General features: G+C 37.0%; 1 protein-coding gene across 1 annotated transcript in view; it reads left to right on the plus strand.

The window, feature by feature from the left end:
- The window catches only part of KTN1 (kinectin 1), an 86,598-nt gene that overhangs the window by 49,840 nt on the left and 19,174 nt on the right, over positions 1-17,584 (plus strand). Inside the window, exons 18-28 of the mRNA XM_015821254.1 lie at positions 1,092-1,160; positions 9,867-9,901; positions 10,529-10,619; positions 12,085-12,153; positions 13,450-13,487; positions 13,781-13,871; positions 14,032-14,100; positions 15,598-15,635; positions 16,840-16,930; positions 17,014-17,051; positions 17,477-17,567. Of these exons, the coding sequence (XP_015676740.1) occupies positions 1,092-1,160; positions 9,867-9,901; positions 10,529-10,619; positions 12,085-12,153; positions 13,450-13,487; positions 13,781-13,871; positions 14,032-14,100; positions 15,598-15,635; positions 16,840-16,930; positions 17,014-17,051; positions 17,477-17,567 (720 nt within the window). The remainder of the gene's footprint in view (positions 1-1,091; positions 1,161-9,866; positions 9,902-10,528; positions 10,620-12,084; positions 12,154-13,449; positions 13,488-13,780; positions 13,872-14,031; positions 14,101-15,597; positions 15,636-16,839; positions 16,931-17,013; positions 17,052-17,476; positions 17,568-17,584) is intronic.

Below are 17,584 nucleotides of genomic sequence, written 5' to 3' on the forward strand. Positions count from 1 at the left end.
GGGCGAAACTTATTTTAATCTTTTTCTCCCCTTCAGTGTGCAGATCAAAGATGACAAAATCAGAACACTGGAAGAGCAGCTGCAGGGACATTACTCCAAAGCTTCAGATGCAAAGGAGGAACTTCAGGTATTACATTTCACAAAGCTGTCTTACAGGGGAACAAAAGACAGTAACCCCTTGACAGTGGGAATAGGAAACAATGAAACAGGAAAGCCAAAATTAAATTATTTATGGACCGATTGGCTCTAAGACTCTCAATTTTGGACAATATTACATAGTCCATCAAAATACCTAAGGGGTCCATTCTGAAATGTGGTCTCAGTCTGGATTATTGTCTATGGCCCAAAAGCTTATGATTGTAGCAATGTTGTTAAATGCTGTCTGTTCTTCAGCATTAGTTTTCTTTATTTCTTCCCTGTTCCTGAACCAGGAGTAGGCATTCTGATGCCTTTAATCTAATATATTTCATATTTTGTATTTTTATCTCCTGTTTTTTTATCAAAATGAGATGTGAATGTGTCACACAGTAAATGTTCTGTACTTCTCAAAACCCTGTCCATTAACCAAGTTTGGGGGTTATGGGAATTGAAATATCTAGAAGAGTCCAGGTTGGCTGTCCTTACCCTTTGTGAAGCAGTTTGGATCTTATTTTGCCCCTTTTCTGTTTTCATTATTTATTTCATTTTTCCCACATTTTGGCAGTATCCTATCTTGTTAATTAACTTCTGCTAAATTGTAGTTACAAACAGTTCATTGTTTGTCCTTTAAAAATCCCACTTTGAAATTACTTGCCAATGACCATTCCACCTGGAATTTTTGAAAATCGTAATCTTAAAATCATTAGATTAAGGATAAATTAAATCATGTTTAGAGAATGAAATAGGAGGATATTACATAAAAAGAGCTGTGTCTCTGGATGCTTCTTTCCCCCAAATTTACTTTTTTCAAGACGATAATAGAAACCAGTTCCAGTAAGAATCACTTAACATTTCTTCATTTGTTCATACTATTCCTCTTAAAGAAAATGATAAGAACCATCCCCAAGTTTGTAATTCCAGATTAACAGTATGATATGACAATTACATTCTAGGATCAAAAGGATCAAAACAAAACTTTTCAGTTGGAAATTCAGAAACTGCAGGCTCTCCTCTCTGAGCAGGTATGGCACACTTTGCTGCAGATAATAATTTAGGATGTTTACTCTCTGTTTAATCAAAATAAATAGTTTATGTTTAGTAAGTTTTACTTTGACATAGAAAGACATTACATGGTCTGGATATGGCAGTACAATACCAGGCTTGCCATGCTGAGCAACAGCCTCATCCACTGTAAAAAGCTATTGGTATTCCCTTTCTAATGAATCAGTTACACCAAGTACTTGTCAGTGAGGTCCGGGACAACTCGGCACAGCCATTTGCTGCGGCCAATTCATTGTGGGACAATTCAATGCTGTATTAATTGTTTCATTCAAGTACTTTTATTATTGGTGGCCACATAACTCTTGTATTTCTGGATTGACTTTCTTTATTTTATTATTATTGGCCACGGTTCCATCAACATTAATTCAACTTTTGTATTTGTTGAATTGTCCCATGGGGAGTTGTCTCGTAGCGAGTTGGCCACAGTGAATAGGCCGCGGTGAATTGGCCATGGCAAGTTGTCCCATTCCATTCTCATTGACCTTAATGTCATGGTTCCGATAGATGAACCCCTTCAAAAGAACTTTGAGGCATTGTTTTCCTTAAAGAATCTTTTATTCGGGAAACAAAGTATTGGCACTACATAGTTGAACCCAAAAATTAAATTCCCTTCCCCCTGATACAAAGTAACAAAGTGCAATTCCCACCCCCAATAAACTGTCATAAATCACATTCCCAAATTATTAGCTTAAAGCGTGGGCTTTCTCCTCAGCTCCACAGCCGCCAAAACATTATCAGCTTGTCCTTGGGTTCCCACCACAGCGGTTATGTTATGGCTAGCTGAGCTTACATTCCACCCCCCCCTCTCTGCTGCACCTAATTTCTAAAATAAGAAAAAGCATGTTAAAGTAATAGAGAAAATGGTTGCATTTTCATCAGTTGTCAAAGCGGGAACATCCAATGTTAGCAGCATTGACACTTATGTCCCTAGCAGACTTGCAACAGATCTTCCAGATAGCTGCCCACACCTCCCAAATACATATGGGTACAAAAGAAGAAATGATGGTACAATTTGGAATCCCACAATGCCAATCCTCATTCATTCATTTATGTTTTTCTCCTCCACTTTTATTTTTCTCTCTTCCACCACTGGCTTGTCACTTCAATGGAAACTTGTATAAAAAAGAGACACTGAAATTAGTATCTGGCCAAAGAGACAATAACTTGTAGATAACCAAGGTTGATGAGATACCCACCTTGTCACCCTCTTCCTCCTCCTCTTCTCCCTAGTTTGGCATGAAAGTGCATACTAGGATTGAACCAGGAGAAGGAAGGCTTGTTTAGTTCAGCTATGAGGAAGGCTGCTCTGGGTCTCACACGGGAGGGGCCAGTTTTATTTACCTTTATGGTTGTGGCTCTGGAATTTTGACTTTTCGGAGACATGCAGAGCTCTGGTCTTCTGATAGAATCACTTTTGTAATTCCTTTATACAAAGAACTCCAACTTAAGATAAAGAGAGTTTAGCAGGGACCTAAAGTGTTCCCCAAATAGGTTTTGCATAATGCTATTTCTGCTATCAATTTTCTGAATGAGATGAACAGAAGTATGAACTTCTGATGTGGTGAATGATGGTATAGGATCTTGTAGTGTTGCTACAAAAGCAATTATGGGAAAACAGAATAGGTACCTGGGTCTGTTTCACATTTTGTTTCTATATATATGAAAGTGTGTTGTTGTTCAATGAATGTTTTACGTTGGCTAGGTGTTTATAAACAGCGTCAGGCTTGTAAAATGCTTTATTATCTTACTCATGCTTCCTTTTAAACACTTTATCCTAATAAAAAAACATAGGATTGGAAAGCATTCAAATGGAACCATTAATTCATTCCCAGAAGATTATTTGTGTAATATAACTTTCCATGCTGTCAACCATTAGTTTTTATATGCATGGTTGGTAGATGGGTTGAGAGATTAAACAAGGCATGTTTAGTTGAGAGTGAACTTGCTGAGTGACCTTGCTAAAACATTAGATTTGAGTTTTTCTTGCCTATTATCAACAGAGCCCATGGCGGCATTTTTAGATGCTGAAGAGCCTTTAGTGGTATATGATACTGTTGAAAGTAGTCTTCAAGGAGAAGTAAATGTATTTCCCATTTTAATGCAGAATAATCTTTCATTTTTGAATAAAGTATTTGAAACAACTGTTCTTCAAAATTCAAACTTTTCTAAAATGTGCAATATACATTTAGAGAATTCCTCTTGAACTCCCCCCACCTACCTATGTTCCCTCCCCCTCCCATCTCTGCTCTTTTGGCCATCCTGTACAGCGACACTCTTTAGCAGCAATGGTGGTCTTGACAGTACTGAGGCTGAAGTAGAGACCTGGAGCCTTTAGCAGTCTCAGTTGCCTTCTGATGCTGTGCACGCCCTTCTTCAAATTGTGCATGACCTTCTCACGAGGCTGCTTTACAAGAAGGCTGCATGTGGCCAACAGCTCCTTCAGAAAGGTCAGACATGCCTCATCGGCAGTTGGGGGTGAAGAAGATGGTCAGCTGGGGGATGGCAGGGCTGTAGGAGCAGAGGGCAGCAAAAGTGACAGAGTGCAGGGTAGCCAAGAGGGCAGTGATGGGTGGAGATGGACAGAGATAGGCATGTACCTTTTGCCTTTCAATGGGAGAAAGATTTAGACTTGTTTTGACACAAAGAGGCTTGGAATAGAGGCAGACATGTTGAGTCATAATATTTTTTTTTTGATGTTCCTCATAATAGGCTATTTTATCCCATGCCTCTTCTCTTCTAAGGCCTGATCTAAAAGCAATGAGAGCTAGGAATGCTACCACTATCTAATTTGAAGGGACCTTTTATGGAAGCACATGCTGCTTTTGACTTCTTTTGCTGATTGATTTCTTAGAACTTTTATCTGATAGAATAAAAATGAACATTATTGCATGTTATATAATTTTGATTCCTATTATGGCTGAGAGTGTCCTTGATGCTTCTTCTCTTGCTTCAATGGGAGGCCAAAGAAATTTGTAGCCCTGTAATAATATACAACAACTTCCCAGCCACTTCCTTGGCTGCTGTAGTAAGCAGCTCATTACAAGAGTTTCCAGCTAACCTTTATCCTATATCACTCAACTTCATTTTTTTCTATTTCTTCCTTTCTTATTACTTTTTCTGATAGCCCAGGATGTCCATCACTTTTCTTGGACATATCAGGAGAGTTTTCAGTGGTAGGGGGCACCATTCTCAGGGACTGACCCTCCAAACTATGACTTCTTCAGATGACCTGATGGCCTTTCCAAGTAGGTCTCCTTCCATCTTGCCCGAAGTATTTTTAACAATTATGAAGAGGTGGTAGTTGTGATCAAAATGCAGATATTTGGCAACTGACTCATATTTATGACGGTTGCAGTGTCCCAGGATCTAATAATAATAATAATAATAATAATAATAATAATAATAATAATAATAATAATAATAATAATAATAAAGTTGGAAGGGACCTTGGAGGTCATCAAGTCCAACCCTCTCCTCAGGCAGGTAACCCTATACCATTTCGGACAAATGGCTGTCCAGTCTCTTCTTAAAAACTTCCAGTGTTGGCGCATTCACCGCTTTTGGAAGCAGGTTGTTCCACTGGTTAATTGTTCTAACTGTCAGGAAGTTTCTCCTTAGTTCTAGGTTGCTTCTCTCCTTGCTTAGTTTCCACCCGTTGCTTCTTGTCCTGCCTTCAGGCGCTTTGGAGAATAGCTTGACTCCCTCTTCTTTGTGGCAACCCCTGAGATATTGGAACACTGCTATCATGTCCCCCCTCGTCCTTCTCTTCGTTAAACTAGACATACCCAATTCCACCAGCCGTTCCTTATATGCTTTAACCTCCAGTCCCCTAATCATCTTTGTTGCTCTTCTCTGTACTCTTTCTAGAGTCTCAACATCTTTTTTACATCGTGGTGCTCACCCCATGTAAGGGAGTGATATATTTTCAATCTCTTAGGGGAATTGAGACCCCCCCCAAAGAAATTGGCCAGAAAGTCAAGCGCACATGGCAACAACCATCTTTGAGGACACCCAGAATAATAATAAGAAGAAGACGTATCTTGAAGCCCAGGAAAGAAGAGTCCTTTGGGGATTTCACTTTTTCAATCTTAAAAAGCTTTCAAAGACATCAGAAATCTCATAGCCAGTGGAGAAGGAAGTATGTGAGCACATATTTCCTGGATGGTCTACTTTTAGTTCCAAGAGTGGCTGAAGTATTTCCTGTAGCCTCAAACCCTGCAGCAAATATTTCCTCTGCAGGTGTATTGAGCAGGGTCACCAAGGCAGACTAAACCTCTGGTTATTAATCTGCCTAGTTATTAAGATCAGTAGAGAGGCCTCTTGAAGATGCTGCCTCTTTCAGAGATTCATCTTTTTGGCACACAGTAATAGCATTTTAATTTATTAGATGATTTTGCTATTTATTTCATTGTTTTCTGAATCAGTTTGTTAAATTTCTGTATTCTGTTTTTGTTTTAACCTTTATTAGCTGCCTCGAGTGCTTTCCAAAGGAGAAAGACAAGGTATAAATCAAATAATAAATAATCAGTCCAAGTTGCTATTAACTTTCATCATTTTTGGTGAAAACTCTTTTGAAAATCATTAGATGATAACTTGGCTGAAAACAAGGACAACAAGGAAACCTTTCCAGCTGTTTCTACAAGAAGAGTAGATAGCAACTTGCTTAGCCTAAGGTCACTTCCCTTCATTTCCTATCCAAAACCAAAGTTACACAAGGATCTAGAATTCATTAGCATGAGTCAGATTATCAGCTGAAGCAGCAGGAATCTAAGGGTCATTCTTTATAAATGGACACCACATATCAAGATCACCAATGGTCTGGTGGTGGGCAGACTTTGCTTATTTGCCTAGTGCTACTGTTCTAATATTCAGGCACCTAAGTGTTTTGTACAGTGACATAGCTAATGAAGTTCTTCCCTGAAATGTCAGAAAGCACCTACTGATGCTTCAAGCCATCAACCATCTATTTGCTATCAAAGTCATAGAATCATTCCCACTGGCAGTAAGTTCCATGTGGCAACCTGAAATTCCATTCTTTGGGCTAGCTTTCTTTTATTTCCAAGAACCATGTTTGTATGTTCATTTACCCATCTTCTGGAGGTTTCTGAGATTTGAACTGGGCCATCATTCTCAATACACTGCTCTTCCATTTGGTATGGCAACATAAAGATCCTTGTAGCACGTATAGTGTCTCTCTTAGGACAGAATTCAAACCTACTGCTATTTAGATTGGCTTCTCCTCTATTCTCATTCTTTAACAGAGTGAGCAAGATAGTCTGTTGCTTATCATACCTTGGCTTCTGCATCAACTGGGAGAAGAGGCAGATGCCCCTGCTTAATGCCTGCCGTTTCTGGAAACAAAGCTGAAGTATTCTGGCAGGCTTGGCCCTCCTCCCTTACAGGAATTAATCAGGTCAGTGATGCATGCCAAATGGTTGAAATTCAGCAGTCCTAGATCATCTCTAAGGCTCAGTTCCATGGGCCAGGACTCACTCGTACTCCCTACAGTAGGCATCATTTTCCTTATTGAGAGGAGAAGCAACTGGACCAAGTCATTTTATTCCACCGAGATCTCATTTGAAAGTCTTTCATATCATGGATGTCTAAGGCCTTGAAAAGGTTGTATTCTTTTTCACCCATACTACTTGCCAATGCCAGCCTTTGGGGATTAGGAGACTTGTGTAGGGGACACAAGGCTTAGCTTGTTGGATGCTGTCGGATTCATTAAAAATTATAGCCTTCTTGGAACTCAAAGTGATCAGGCTAGGGCTCTGCAATTCTGATCTAAACTCATGAGGGAGACCTCAATAGTGTTAGAATAATCAGTCACATCTTTCATTGCTCAATAAACCATGTCAAGGCCTCCTTCAACTTGTTCAGTGACTAGCCCAGTACATGGAAGCTTACAGTTATATTATTTGGTTCATCGACTCTTCAGTACATCTTGCTAGCAGTTTGGCTATCTTCTCTACTAATGTCCCCTCGGTGTTATATGCAGGGTAGCAACATGATCCTCAGACTAGGTTGAGCTTTGTGAGGTAAGTATATTGTGCCTTACAAAGAAAGAAGAGTACAGCTCTTTTAATTCACAAATAAAAGTTGACATTTCTTTCAGGAGAAGAGCTTTACAATAAGTAGTACTTTGTAAGTTTGCTCAGTGAGTCATTCAAACCTTTTGGGGATCATTCTAATTTCAGATAAGGATATCCTCCTTTAAGTAGGAAAATGGTACATCAGCTTTATTATGAAATTCCTTTCTCTACTAGGAATGAAAGGTACCTGTTCCTTTTCTTTCAACTGTGGGATTTTTCCTAAGAAGGAGTGTCCTCTCTAAAACTTTTATTTACACCTGTTTTTATTTAACCTCACACTTTTGAAACTATTTTTCAATAATGCTTGTCATCTCTCCACTGCTTGGCAGCTTGCCTTTTACTGCCATCTGAGGTCTACAGAAAATTCTTTGATCTTGCTTACTGGAATAAAAATAGGAGCCCTTCATACTCTTCATACACGGTAAAAAAAAGTGCTCTGTTTCAATACACATTGTATCTTATTCCACAATTGTTCCACAATAATTGTATTATGCATTTTTATTATAGTTTCTTGAACTTAACTGTAGTTAAGTTATAGTGCTAAACCATAAACTACTTTGCTATTATACAGTAGATATGCAAACATACCTGAGGACGGATATTGGAGTTGTAGTTCAGAACATCTGCAGTGCCCACCCATGTTAAAGGATCTGTGATGATTTGATTGTTGACTGAAAATAACTGAGACTGAAATGGACCAAAGATCTAGGTGCTTATTGATTGCTTCTTATGCAGAACATGTAGGCTTTTCAATCACTATGGAATGAATGGGTTCCCTCCTGAAAGATCTCAGGGTCAGGTTGGGGATAGGTCATCCTAGAGAAAATCTGTCTACTTTGTTTGCCAAAGAGTTAATACTGACTTGATGGCATGCAATTAGTTATTGTTGGTTTTGTATAAATAGTATAGGATACTTGGTACACACCAAATATGCTGTAAAATCCTCTGAGTTTCTTTCATCAAGAAAAATGTAATATTAAATAATGTTGTATGTTACGATAGAATTCTACTTACTAGGGACCACTTCAATTTATGAAGCAAATTGCTACTATTTGGAATAATTTTCATTATTTGTTTTATCAAAATTGTAAAAGACTACTACTAGTAAAAAGGGAAAGAGAAATACGGTCTTTATTAACTAGTAGTGGTGCTACTAAAGGCAACCCCCCCCCTACACTGAATCTGGAATATATTAGCGAATATGAAAGGCTTTCCCTACACCTGAAAACTTGCTGTTGTTTCCCTCATACTCTAATTTTTATTTCTTATTTATTTAATAACTGAAATTCTCTGGTGTCTTGCAGATAATTATGGAAAACAGAGGTTTCAAAAAAACATTCTAAAAGGAGAAAAGATTTTTAAAATATGTAATTAAAATACATATTACAGGAAACATAAAACCATATTCTCTCAGCATGTAATAGTCTGAATACAAAATTATAGAAGTGCGTGGAAGAAGAATGTATTGTGAGGCTTCATATAGAGCCATATAACAGTCTGCGTTTTGTTTTCAGATTTCTGCAGAAATGAAAATTAGGAAACATTTTCAAATATTTGGAGCCAAGAGAGTCACTGAACCCACATTATTAATGTAGGGTGTTTTGGGGAGCCACTTTAGTTGGGTGGGATTTTTTTTTAATTACGTGTGTATATTGTATTTTGTATTTTTAATTCTTGCTAGCAACTCAGAATCACGTTTGTAAGATGGGCAGCTGAATAAATAAATTTTAAGTAATTAAATATCTGCTTTGATGAATTAGAAAGGTATCTGGCTTGAAGAATACCTAGATCAGCCTTATCGCTGGATTGAATGACAATTTTTGGACACCAGTAATTTCAGTTAATCTATTTTGTTGCTATAATTATTATCACTACAATAAGAAACGGATTGTACTCAAAGAGGTGGTAGAGAAGGCTCAGAGTAGATCTCTGCTCATTTTTAACGTCTTGAGTTTAAAAAAAAAAAAAGATTGATAAAATTTAGCATTGCAGTCATGAAAGATGGCAAGATAGTGTAGAGAGCAGTGCCAAGGAAAGATTCTCTCACAATGGCCTTATTATATCATAGAGACAGAAGAACTAAGTCAGGTACCACAAAGTTTGCAACTCAGTTTTGCATATGGGCAGGAGTATAGTTGAGGAAGACACGAGAAAAGGCAGATTTGCACACTGTTACTGGTGGCATGGATGACTCTAATTTCTGCACTCTTATGTTATCTAGTTGGTAGTGGAACATTGTGCAAGCAAACAGCCAAACTCCAAGAACTTCACTTTCATCTCTCAACTAGCTTGGTTCTAGACAAACACCAGAAAAGAAAAAGTGAAAGAAACAGACTATCTTTGTTTTTCAGATTACCACATAAAAACTGCCCTTTTCCCTCCCTCCGCTGCCCCCTCTTCTTAACAAATCAGTGGCAGACTTCATTTGAATGCTCAGCTAATGATATTGAAATATCTGGGGTGGGTTTTGTGCCATGGCTTTAAGTGAACGTAAACATTTAGATTCCAAGCAGCTGAATATCTTAGGATGAAAGTTGTAGACTAACATTTATTGCTTTGATTCTTACTTATTAGGCTAACAAAGAATTGTTGGAGCAACTGGAAAGAAGGTAAGGAATGGGGGAAGTAAATGACTTCCTAATCATTTTTCAAGTTTACCTTGGTATAAATCTCTATAGCCAGGTTTAAATGGGTCTGCCACAGATTTCTGAAATATAGGGCTTGACATAGAATTGTTCTGAAATTCCATCCTTGACATTTCTGTGCAAAGCAGAAATTGGTAAATTGTGGCTGCTGAAATTTTAGTTTGCATCCTCCCAATATTATACTGATAATGCTTTCAAATTCCAGCTGCACAATTTTTTTCTTATTTTCAGATGTAAAAATAGCCTCATGTATATCTAAAATAGGCTTAAGATAATTGGTGAAAAAAAGAAAATAAAATCCAATTCTCTTCCCCTCCCCACAATAAAGAAGGAAAGACATCAGAAAGGCAACATCATTACTTCCATCCACCTTCACAAAGTTAACTGTGAGTCACCAAAAGAACTTGAGAAAGTAGGATGGGAAGGAGCTTTCTGGATGAAGTAATATTCTGAGGAATTAAGGCTATGTTACAGCTGGTTCTCTGAAGACTATTCAGTGGTAAACGCTCCTTGAGGAAATGTGCATAGTTACCATCCTGATTATTTTAACCAGTTTTGAATAGTTGTTAATGTACATGTTCTCCACTTCAGTATTACAGATAAGGATGACAAAATAAAGACGGTTGAAGAACTCCTTGAAACTGGGCTCATAGAAATGGCAAATAAGGAGGACGAATTAAAGGTAATGACTTTATGAATGTCACATGGCTTGCTTGTGTAAGATTTCATACTACTTCAGCTAGCCATGCCAAATTGCATAGTATATGTGGAGGATTTTGTAGGGTTTGGAATGAACTTCTGTGTGACACATAACTCACATATATGTATCCACAGATGACTACTCAAAGAACTGCATTTACAGATAACTAATCTCTTCTTTTATTCCCATCCCCTCTTTTCTGCCAAGAGAATTAAGACATGTCACTATTCTTTATGCTGGAATAGGATTAGGTCTTCAGAGATTTTTGTATTGAAGACATCAGTGTGCCATTTGATACTGTGTCATTGAGTTGCAGTTTAGACTGTCAAGCTGGAATGCCTAAATATGAAGGTGTCATTCATGATCCCTTGTGGTACACACATTTAATCTTTGATATGTGTGCCAAGCGTTGGTATGTCTTGCAGAGTTCAGGGAAAAATTGTAAAGCATTCTTCTATATTAAAATATTATTCCGATGATGATGATAAATAATAATAATAATAGTAATAGTAGTAGTAGTAGTAGTAGTAGTAGTAGTAGTAGTAGTAATAATAATAATAATAATAATAATAATAATAATAATAATAATAATAATATAAAAGGTTGTCAAAACCGTACTGAGGATTTGCATTTAAGTTCACATTTAATTAAATTTATATTAAATTTATTGTTATTTTTGAGGGACTATCTATGTTCCATTGTATCTGCTTGGCCAATTCAGTCTGGCAGGATTGGTGTGTTTAAGTAACCCTCTCTATGGCAGGGGTTCCCAACCAGAGGTGCAAGACGATATTCCAGGGGGTGCGAAAACTTGGTTTTCAAAATTATAGTATATATGCATAATTCGTTGCTGTTATCTGGAACTTTTGTAAGGGGTATGAGAATATATCAGAAGCGTTCTAGGGGTGTAGGATATAGAAAACGTTGGGAACTATTGCTCTATGGGGACTGAAGAAGGACATCTTTTCTGTCGCAATGCCTGTCCTCTGGAATGAGGTTCCCCCAAGATGGCCCCCACCCTACTGATGTTTCCAAGGGACTTGAAGGCTCTTCATCTAGGCCAGGGGTAGGCAACCTTGGCTGTTTTATGACTCGTGGACTTCAACTCCCAGAATTCCTGAGCCAGCATGGCTGGCACAGGAATTCTGGGAGTTGAAGTCCATGAGTCATAAAACAGCCAAGGTTGCCTATCCTTGATCTAGGCCTTTGCTGAAGATGACTTTGATCCAAGTTGTTTTATTTCCCACAGTCTGCTTGTCATCCTGCCATTTTTATTCTTATTGTTTCTTGTAGTTTTTAATGTCTAGTTTTAATGTTTTAAATAATTTATAAACTGGCCAGTGTCACTGGGAGCTGGGCAGCATATAATTTAATTAATAATTATTATTATTTAAGATAAGTGGCAATATTGCAACTCTTCAATATAGAAACTGTTTTGTTTGTAAAGACATTGAGAACAGACAACTTATCCCTGAAAAGTGAAGTTGAAAATCTTCAGAAAGTACAAACTGAGCAGGTATGTCTTATCAGAACATTTTTTTAAAAAATCTTCAAATTGATTGCTGGTAATTATAACTATAACGTTTTCCATCTATTAGTATCCTGCCAATTATAACAGTATCGCACTGGAGAATTGCGGTGCCGTGACAATGTTTTCTTTTAAATTAGCTTTGAAGATCTGGCTTTGCCCCCAGATGCTAGGTTAGGAAGTAAGTCCCCTGTGGGAATACCAGTTTCCTTTGTTTTACATTGTTTTGATTGTTCTTATCTTGTACACTACCCAAAGTTACTATCAATTGAGTAGTCTGTATCAGAGGCCCCCAACCTCTGTGGTTCTGTGGAGAAAGATTTTTCCACGGATCAGAAAGAGCATGGTTTCGTGTGCTGCATGCATTCCACCGATGGGGCTTTGCTTGTTTGTGCGGCCCGGTTGCTGGCATGCTGTGGCCCGGTGCTGGTCCACGGATGGGGGTTGGGGACCCCTGATCTATATATTTGATTTATAAAAATATTTTTTGTATGTCTGGAGGATTTTACTTGAAAATTTTGGATTATAATGTTGCTACTCTAATTTGAAATCTGTTGTCACATCATGCTTTACTATATCCTGTGAGTTTTTTACACCCAAAGGCCAGCTAGAATCTGTACTATATCTTTTATGTAGGAGATACATACATTACTGCAGTTCTAAAATATTGACATTTTGAGGAAGGTACAGTACTCCAGTTACTAGTTAATGTGACCAGGCAGAGAATTTGTACTGTAAGCTAAGCTATGCTTAAGGGTTACCCTTGGAATGTAAGTTCATCTTGGACACCAGGCTATATTAAATAAAATTGTTTGGTGGTAGGATATAGGCCCACCATTCTTAATATACTGCTTCCAGGGACCCATGTTCCAAAAATCACAGAGGAGGGAAAACTGGATTCCAGTGAGATGCCATTAGAGTGACAATGTGACATACACAATATTTTTCACAAAGAATCTAGGGAGCTAAACTGTTCTTGCAAGTTGTGCTTAGGATTAAATTATCAGTAGAAGCCAAATACTATTGTTTAATTTGATTAAATAATAGAGCTAATTTGTTTTCTAATTTGTAATTATAATTACAATACTACAAATACAGTTGTAATTCTAATATTAATTTCTCTTAGTAGATCAATAAAACAATTTATTTATTAATTTAATAATTAATAAAAACTACTATCATTTGTGCCAGGTAATCATTATTGTCTTTTGAAGCATCATTCAGTGTTTTGAGTCTTTCCTATTAAATGCTAATATATTTTCATCTCCCCCCCACACACCAAAGGTATCATTTGCATCCTTGGTAGAAGACCTGCAAAGGGTGTAAGTAGCAGCATGACTTCAATTTTAATATCCTCTTAATGTTTGCATTTTGTTACTATTTGAAATTAAGTGGATAAATATTTTTCTTCCATATCTAGATTTTTGTTTGCTATTGCACTTATTAAATCCAGTTACTGTTGTAGAAATATTGCTTGTTTTCCACCAGCTGGCATTTACAAACTACTTCCTATTAAACTATTACTCGCCTTGTACAAGAATTTATATATTTAAAATTTATTTTCTAAAATAAATATATTTTATATCTGCATTTTCAATTTTATGTCTTGCTAAAGAATTAGTGAAAAAGAAGGAAAGATCAAATCTGTGGAGGAACTGCTTCAGGCTGAAGTCCTTAAAGTTTCAACCAAGGAAAAAACTCTTGGGGTAAGTATTGGATCATTTGGATATTGATGCTCCATTATTTGTGGCATTAACTTGTGAGTGTATTTGCCCCTGCATTGCATTTTAGTCAAATTTGTTTTTGCAACATTCTCATTTTGTGTCATCTCCATTGTACAATTTTGTATGTTTTGTCATTGAAAAGGCTTTGGAACAGGAAATAGAGGCTGTGAAAGAAGAACTCAGAAAGGCCCATCTTGAGAAGGACACTCAGGTAAAGCCATTATGAGTTAGCAGCTGGATGTATTTTACTTGGCATTGTTCCTCCCTCCACATCTAAGTGCTTCTTTCCTAACTCTCAGTTAAAAAAAATGTTTTATTTCAGTTTTTGCCATGAGGCTTAAAAACAATGAATCACATAGGATTGCAGTATTTAATTGATAATTCAATTTGATTCGGAGTACGTTGCTGAATTTTAAAGAAGGACATGGCCTCCACTAATATTAAGAAGATGTCTAGATTTGAAAAAAATCTGTTTATCTTAGAAAAGGCTAATTAGTATGTATGCAATAGGAAGAAGGCATTTCCTAAGATAATATGTCTTGTCTACATTTACATCATGTAAATGTTGTGAAAACATCATGTAAAGAAATGATAGTTCTAGAGAACTTATCATTTTTTGCCATGTGCAAATTTAGTTCATCAGCTCAAGCTCCTAACATCATTGTTATCATTGGCTGACACAATCAAGGTGGTGTAGTGACTATAAAATTGAACTTGGACTGGGAGGGCTCAAAAATCACTGACTATAAGTCAGTCAACTTTTCTCAGCCCAGCCTATCTCACTATCTTTATTGCGGCATAAAATGGAGATTCCATGAAAGCTATCTTGAGCTCCTAGAAAAACTGAGAAATATAATAAAGTATTTTTTTATTTGAAAGATAGACCTAGCATTTCTACGAATGATGCTTCTGAAGATTCACAGAAATGCTAGAGTTGTTATCAAAGAAGAATTTTAAGAAAACAGCTACTCTAAATTTAGAGATGCCAATATTGTAATACACTTATAGAAATCAATGGTGCACCTGCACCTGGAATTTTGTGTGCAGTTCTGGTGGTCACAAACCCAGAAAGGATATAATAGAGCTAGAGAAGGCAGTTAAGATAATCAAGGGCTAGAATAGCTTCCCAGTGAGGAAAGGTTGCGATATCGCAGGCTTTCTAATCTAACAAGAAGGTAACGGGGGGGGGGGGGATTGAGGTGTACAGGATTATGCAGGGTATCGATAAAGTTAGCAAGGAAAATCTATTTCTGCCTTCCCAAAATACTGGAAATGGGGATCACTCAATAAATCTGAATCCTGAAAGAATCAGGATAACATGTAATTCAGTTTTGGAATTCAGTGCCATGAGGTGAGGGGCTGGCTACCACTTGGCTGGTTTCAGAAAAAGCTTAGTTTGATTTCTGGAAGTCAAAGGACATATTGTTTCAAGACCTTTTCATTATTGCCCATTGTTTCTTTTGTCTTCCAGAACACAACATTTTTAGTTCTGCAAAAATGCTCTTTTTCTAGAATAGTCTGACTGCATTTAATTAAATTCCCAAGAGTAACATTTTACAGAAGTGTCAAGTATTCCAAAAGACAACTGTAAATATTTGATATTAGCACTGTTATGGCTTGCTATCTTATTTCCCCCCCTTGGACTTAACATTTTATCATTATTCTGCACATCTCTTTTGTATACATATATGTGTATTTTTTCTGTTAGGTGTCTTTTGTTCAGGAAGTTGAAGATCTTCAAAACCAGTAAGTGTTTCTGATAACAAGAATGGAGGTGTTTTCTAGCAGTCCTTTTTAATAAAATGTTAATAGAACATAGCTTTAAATTTCATCATGTTTATCATATTAGAAACAGTTCTTGCATAATCTAGGATTGGAAAACTATGGTAAGGCTTATATTAAGTCTCTGATTAGAAGTTAGGTAACTAAAATTGAAGTTATTATTTTAATAGCAAGTAAAGATCTTAAAACAGCCTTCCATTTCAAACAAATGGCTGTCCAATCTCTTCTTAAAAACTTCCAGTGTTGCAGCATTCATAACTTCTGGAGGCAGGTTGTTTCACTGATTAATTGTTCTAAGTGGCACAAGGCTACTGGGGAACTCATGAGCTGTGTAAGAGTTCCAGGACATTGTAATTATAGGAATGCAAGAACTGTAACCCCTGGAACACCAAATACATCCAGAGCTCGTAAAAGTCGTACTAGGTAATCAGTATAACAGAAATCTCAGCATGTCCTTATAGCCAGTATGTGCACAGGCCCTCATACCCAGTCATTTCTGGGAAACCCCAGGGACAGATCTGATAAGCAGCATCCCTGTCACTTCTCAATCAGAGTTCAAGAGTACTTGCCAGATCTGGTAGTCATACTGTGCTAATGAGAGTGGTATGGTAAAGTATACATGAAATCACTGAAATATCAGTGAAATCCAATTCAAGAAGGGTTTATGCTTCAATAATTGTATTTTATTTTATTTTTTAAAAATAATGATAAAAAGGTCTCCTTCAAGCATGGATTTATTCTCGTGGTTTTCCTGGGCAATAAATTGGGATGTATTGCCATTGCCTTTTTATAAGTTTTTTTTTTTAAATTTCCCAGGCTAACCTGTAGCCCTTGTATTTCTGGGAATCTGTCATCCAAATACAAATCCAGATTAATTCATCTTAGTTTTTTAGCACCTAACTGGACACCATTGTTCAAAATATTTATTTACACTGTTAATTTTGCTGCTTTTCCTTTGCTCTTACCCTACTATTCTTTGTATTCTGGTGAGATGTTGACCCACATTGCTGGCCTTGGCAAAGTGATCGTGCCCTGAATTCAGCATTTGGCTTTTTTGTCTATGAAGACATATAACAATTGCTATTGCTTTTATTTATGGTCTGCTATTTATTTATTTAAATAGCCACCCATCTTACAAATGTAACTTTTATCTTGTTCTCTCTTGCAGACTGAAGGAGAAAGAGGAACGGGTGAACAGTCTAGAAGTATTGTTGAAAGAAAAGGAGAGTGAGATTTCAAAGAACGTAGAATGCCTTCAGGTATAGTTGATGAAACTCTAAAACTCATCAGGTGATCTTAGATATTTTATCACATTAATTTTCCTCTGTCTCTTTCCTGCTAGGTTTCTGTTGCTACTTCTATTAAAGATCATGAGGCTATGTAAGTGAACACAGTGGAACTTTCTCCACCATTATATACTCTTCCACATTTTGACTTGGGGTGAATTCTTGATTCAGTTGGAGTGTGAATGAGTAAGAGAGACATTTCATTGTTCTTGGTATTGGTTGGAACAGCTATTTGTATCGGGCGATGCCCTCTTTCTTCTAGACTTGCTCCTGTATCAAGGTAGTAGTAAACCTTCAAATGAACAATGAGAGTTTCTGGCATGGTTGGTTGCTAGAGCAGTCAAAGAAGCATGATAACCACAATTAGTTGGGAAACTTGAAAAACAATCCTGTCATAAAAATGTTTGATATCATTCAGCCCTGACTTTGCTTGCTGGCTAAAAGATTCTGTTTTGAGTAATTTGCTGAAGGATTCATTTGGTGTTTTTTTATGAGTAATTTTTTAAACCATCTTCACAGATTGAGAGAGAAACAAGAAGAAGTGCAAGAAATGGCAACATTATTAGATGAGAGGGGAAAAGAAGTTGCTCACCAAAGAAAAGAGTTGCAGGTGGCTGTAATAGCTTT

Source organism: Protobothrops mucrosquamatus, unplaced genomic scaffold (assembly GCF_001527695.2).
Source record: "Protobothrops mucrosquamatus isolate PMUCROS unplaced genomic scaffold, P.Mucros_1.0 scaffold1287, whole genome shotgun sequence".
NCBI lineage: Eukaryota > Metazoa > Chordata > Lepidosauria > Squamata > Viperidae > Protobothrops > Protobothrops mucrosquamatus.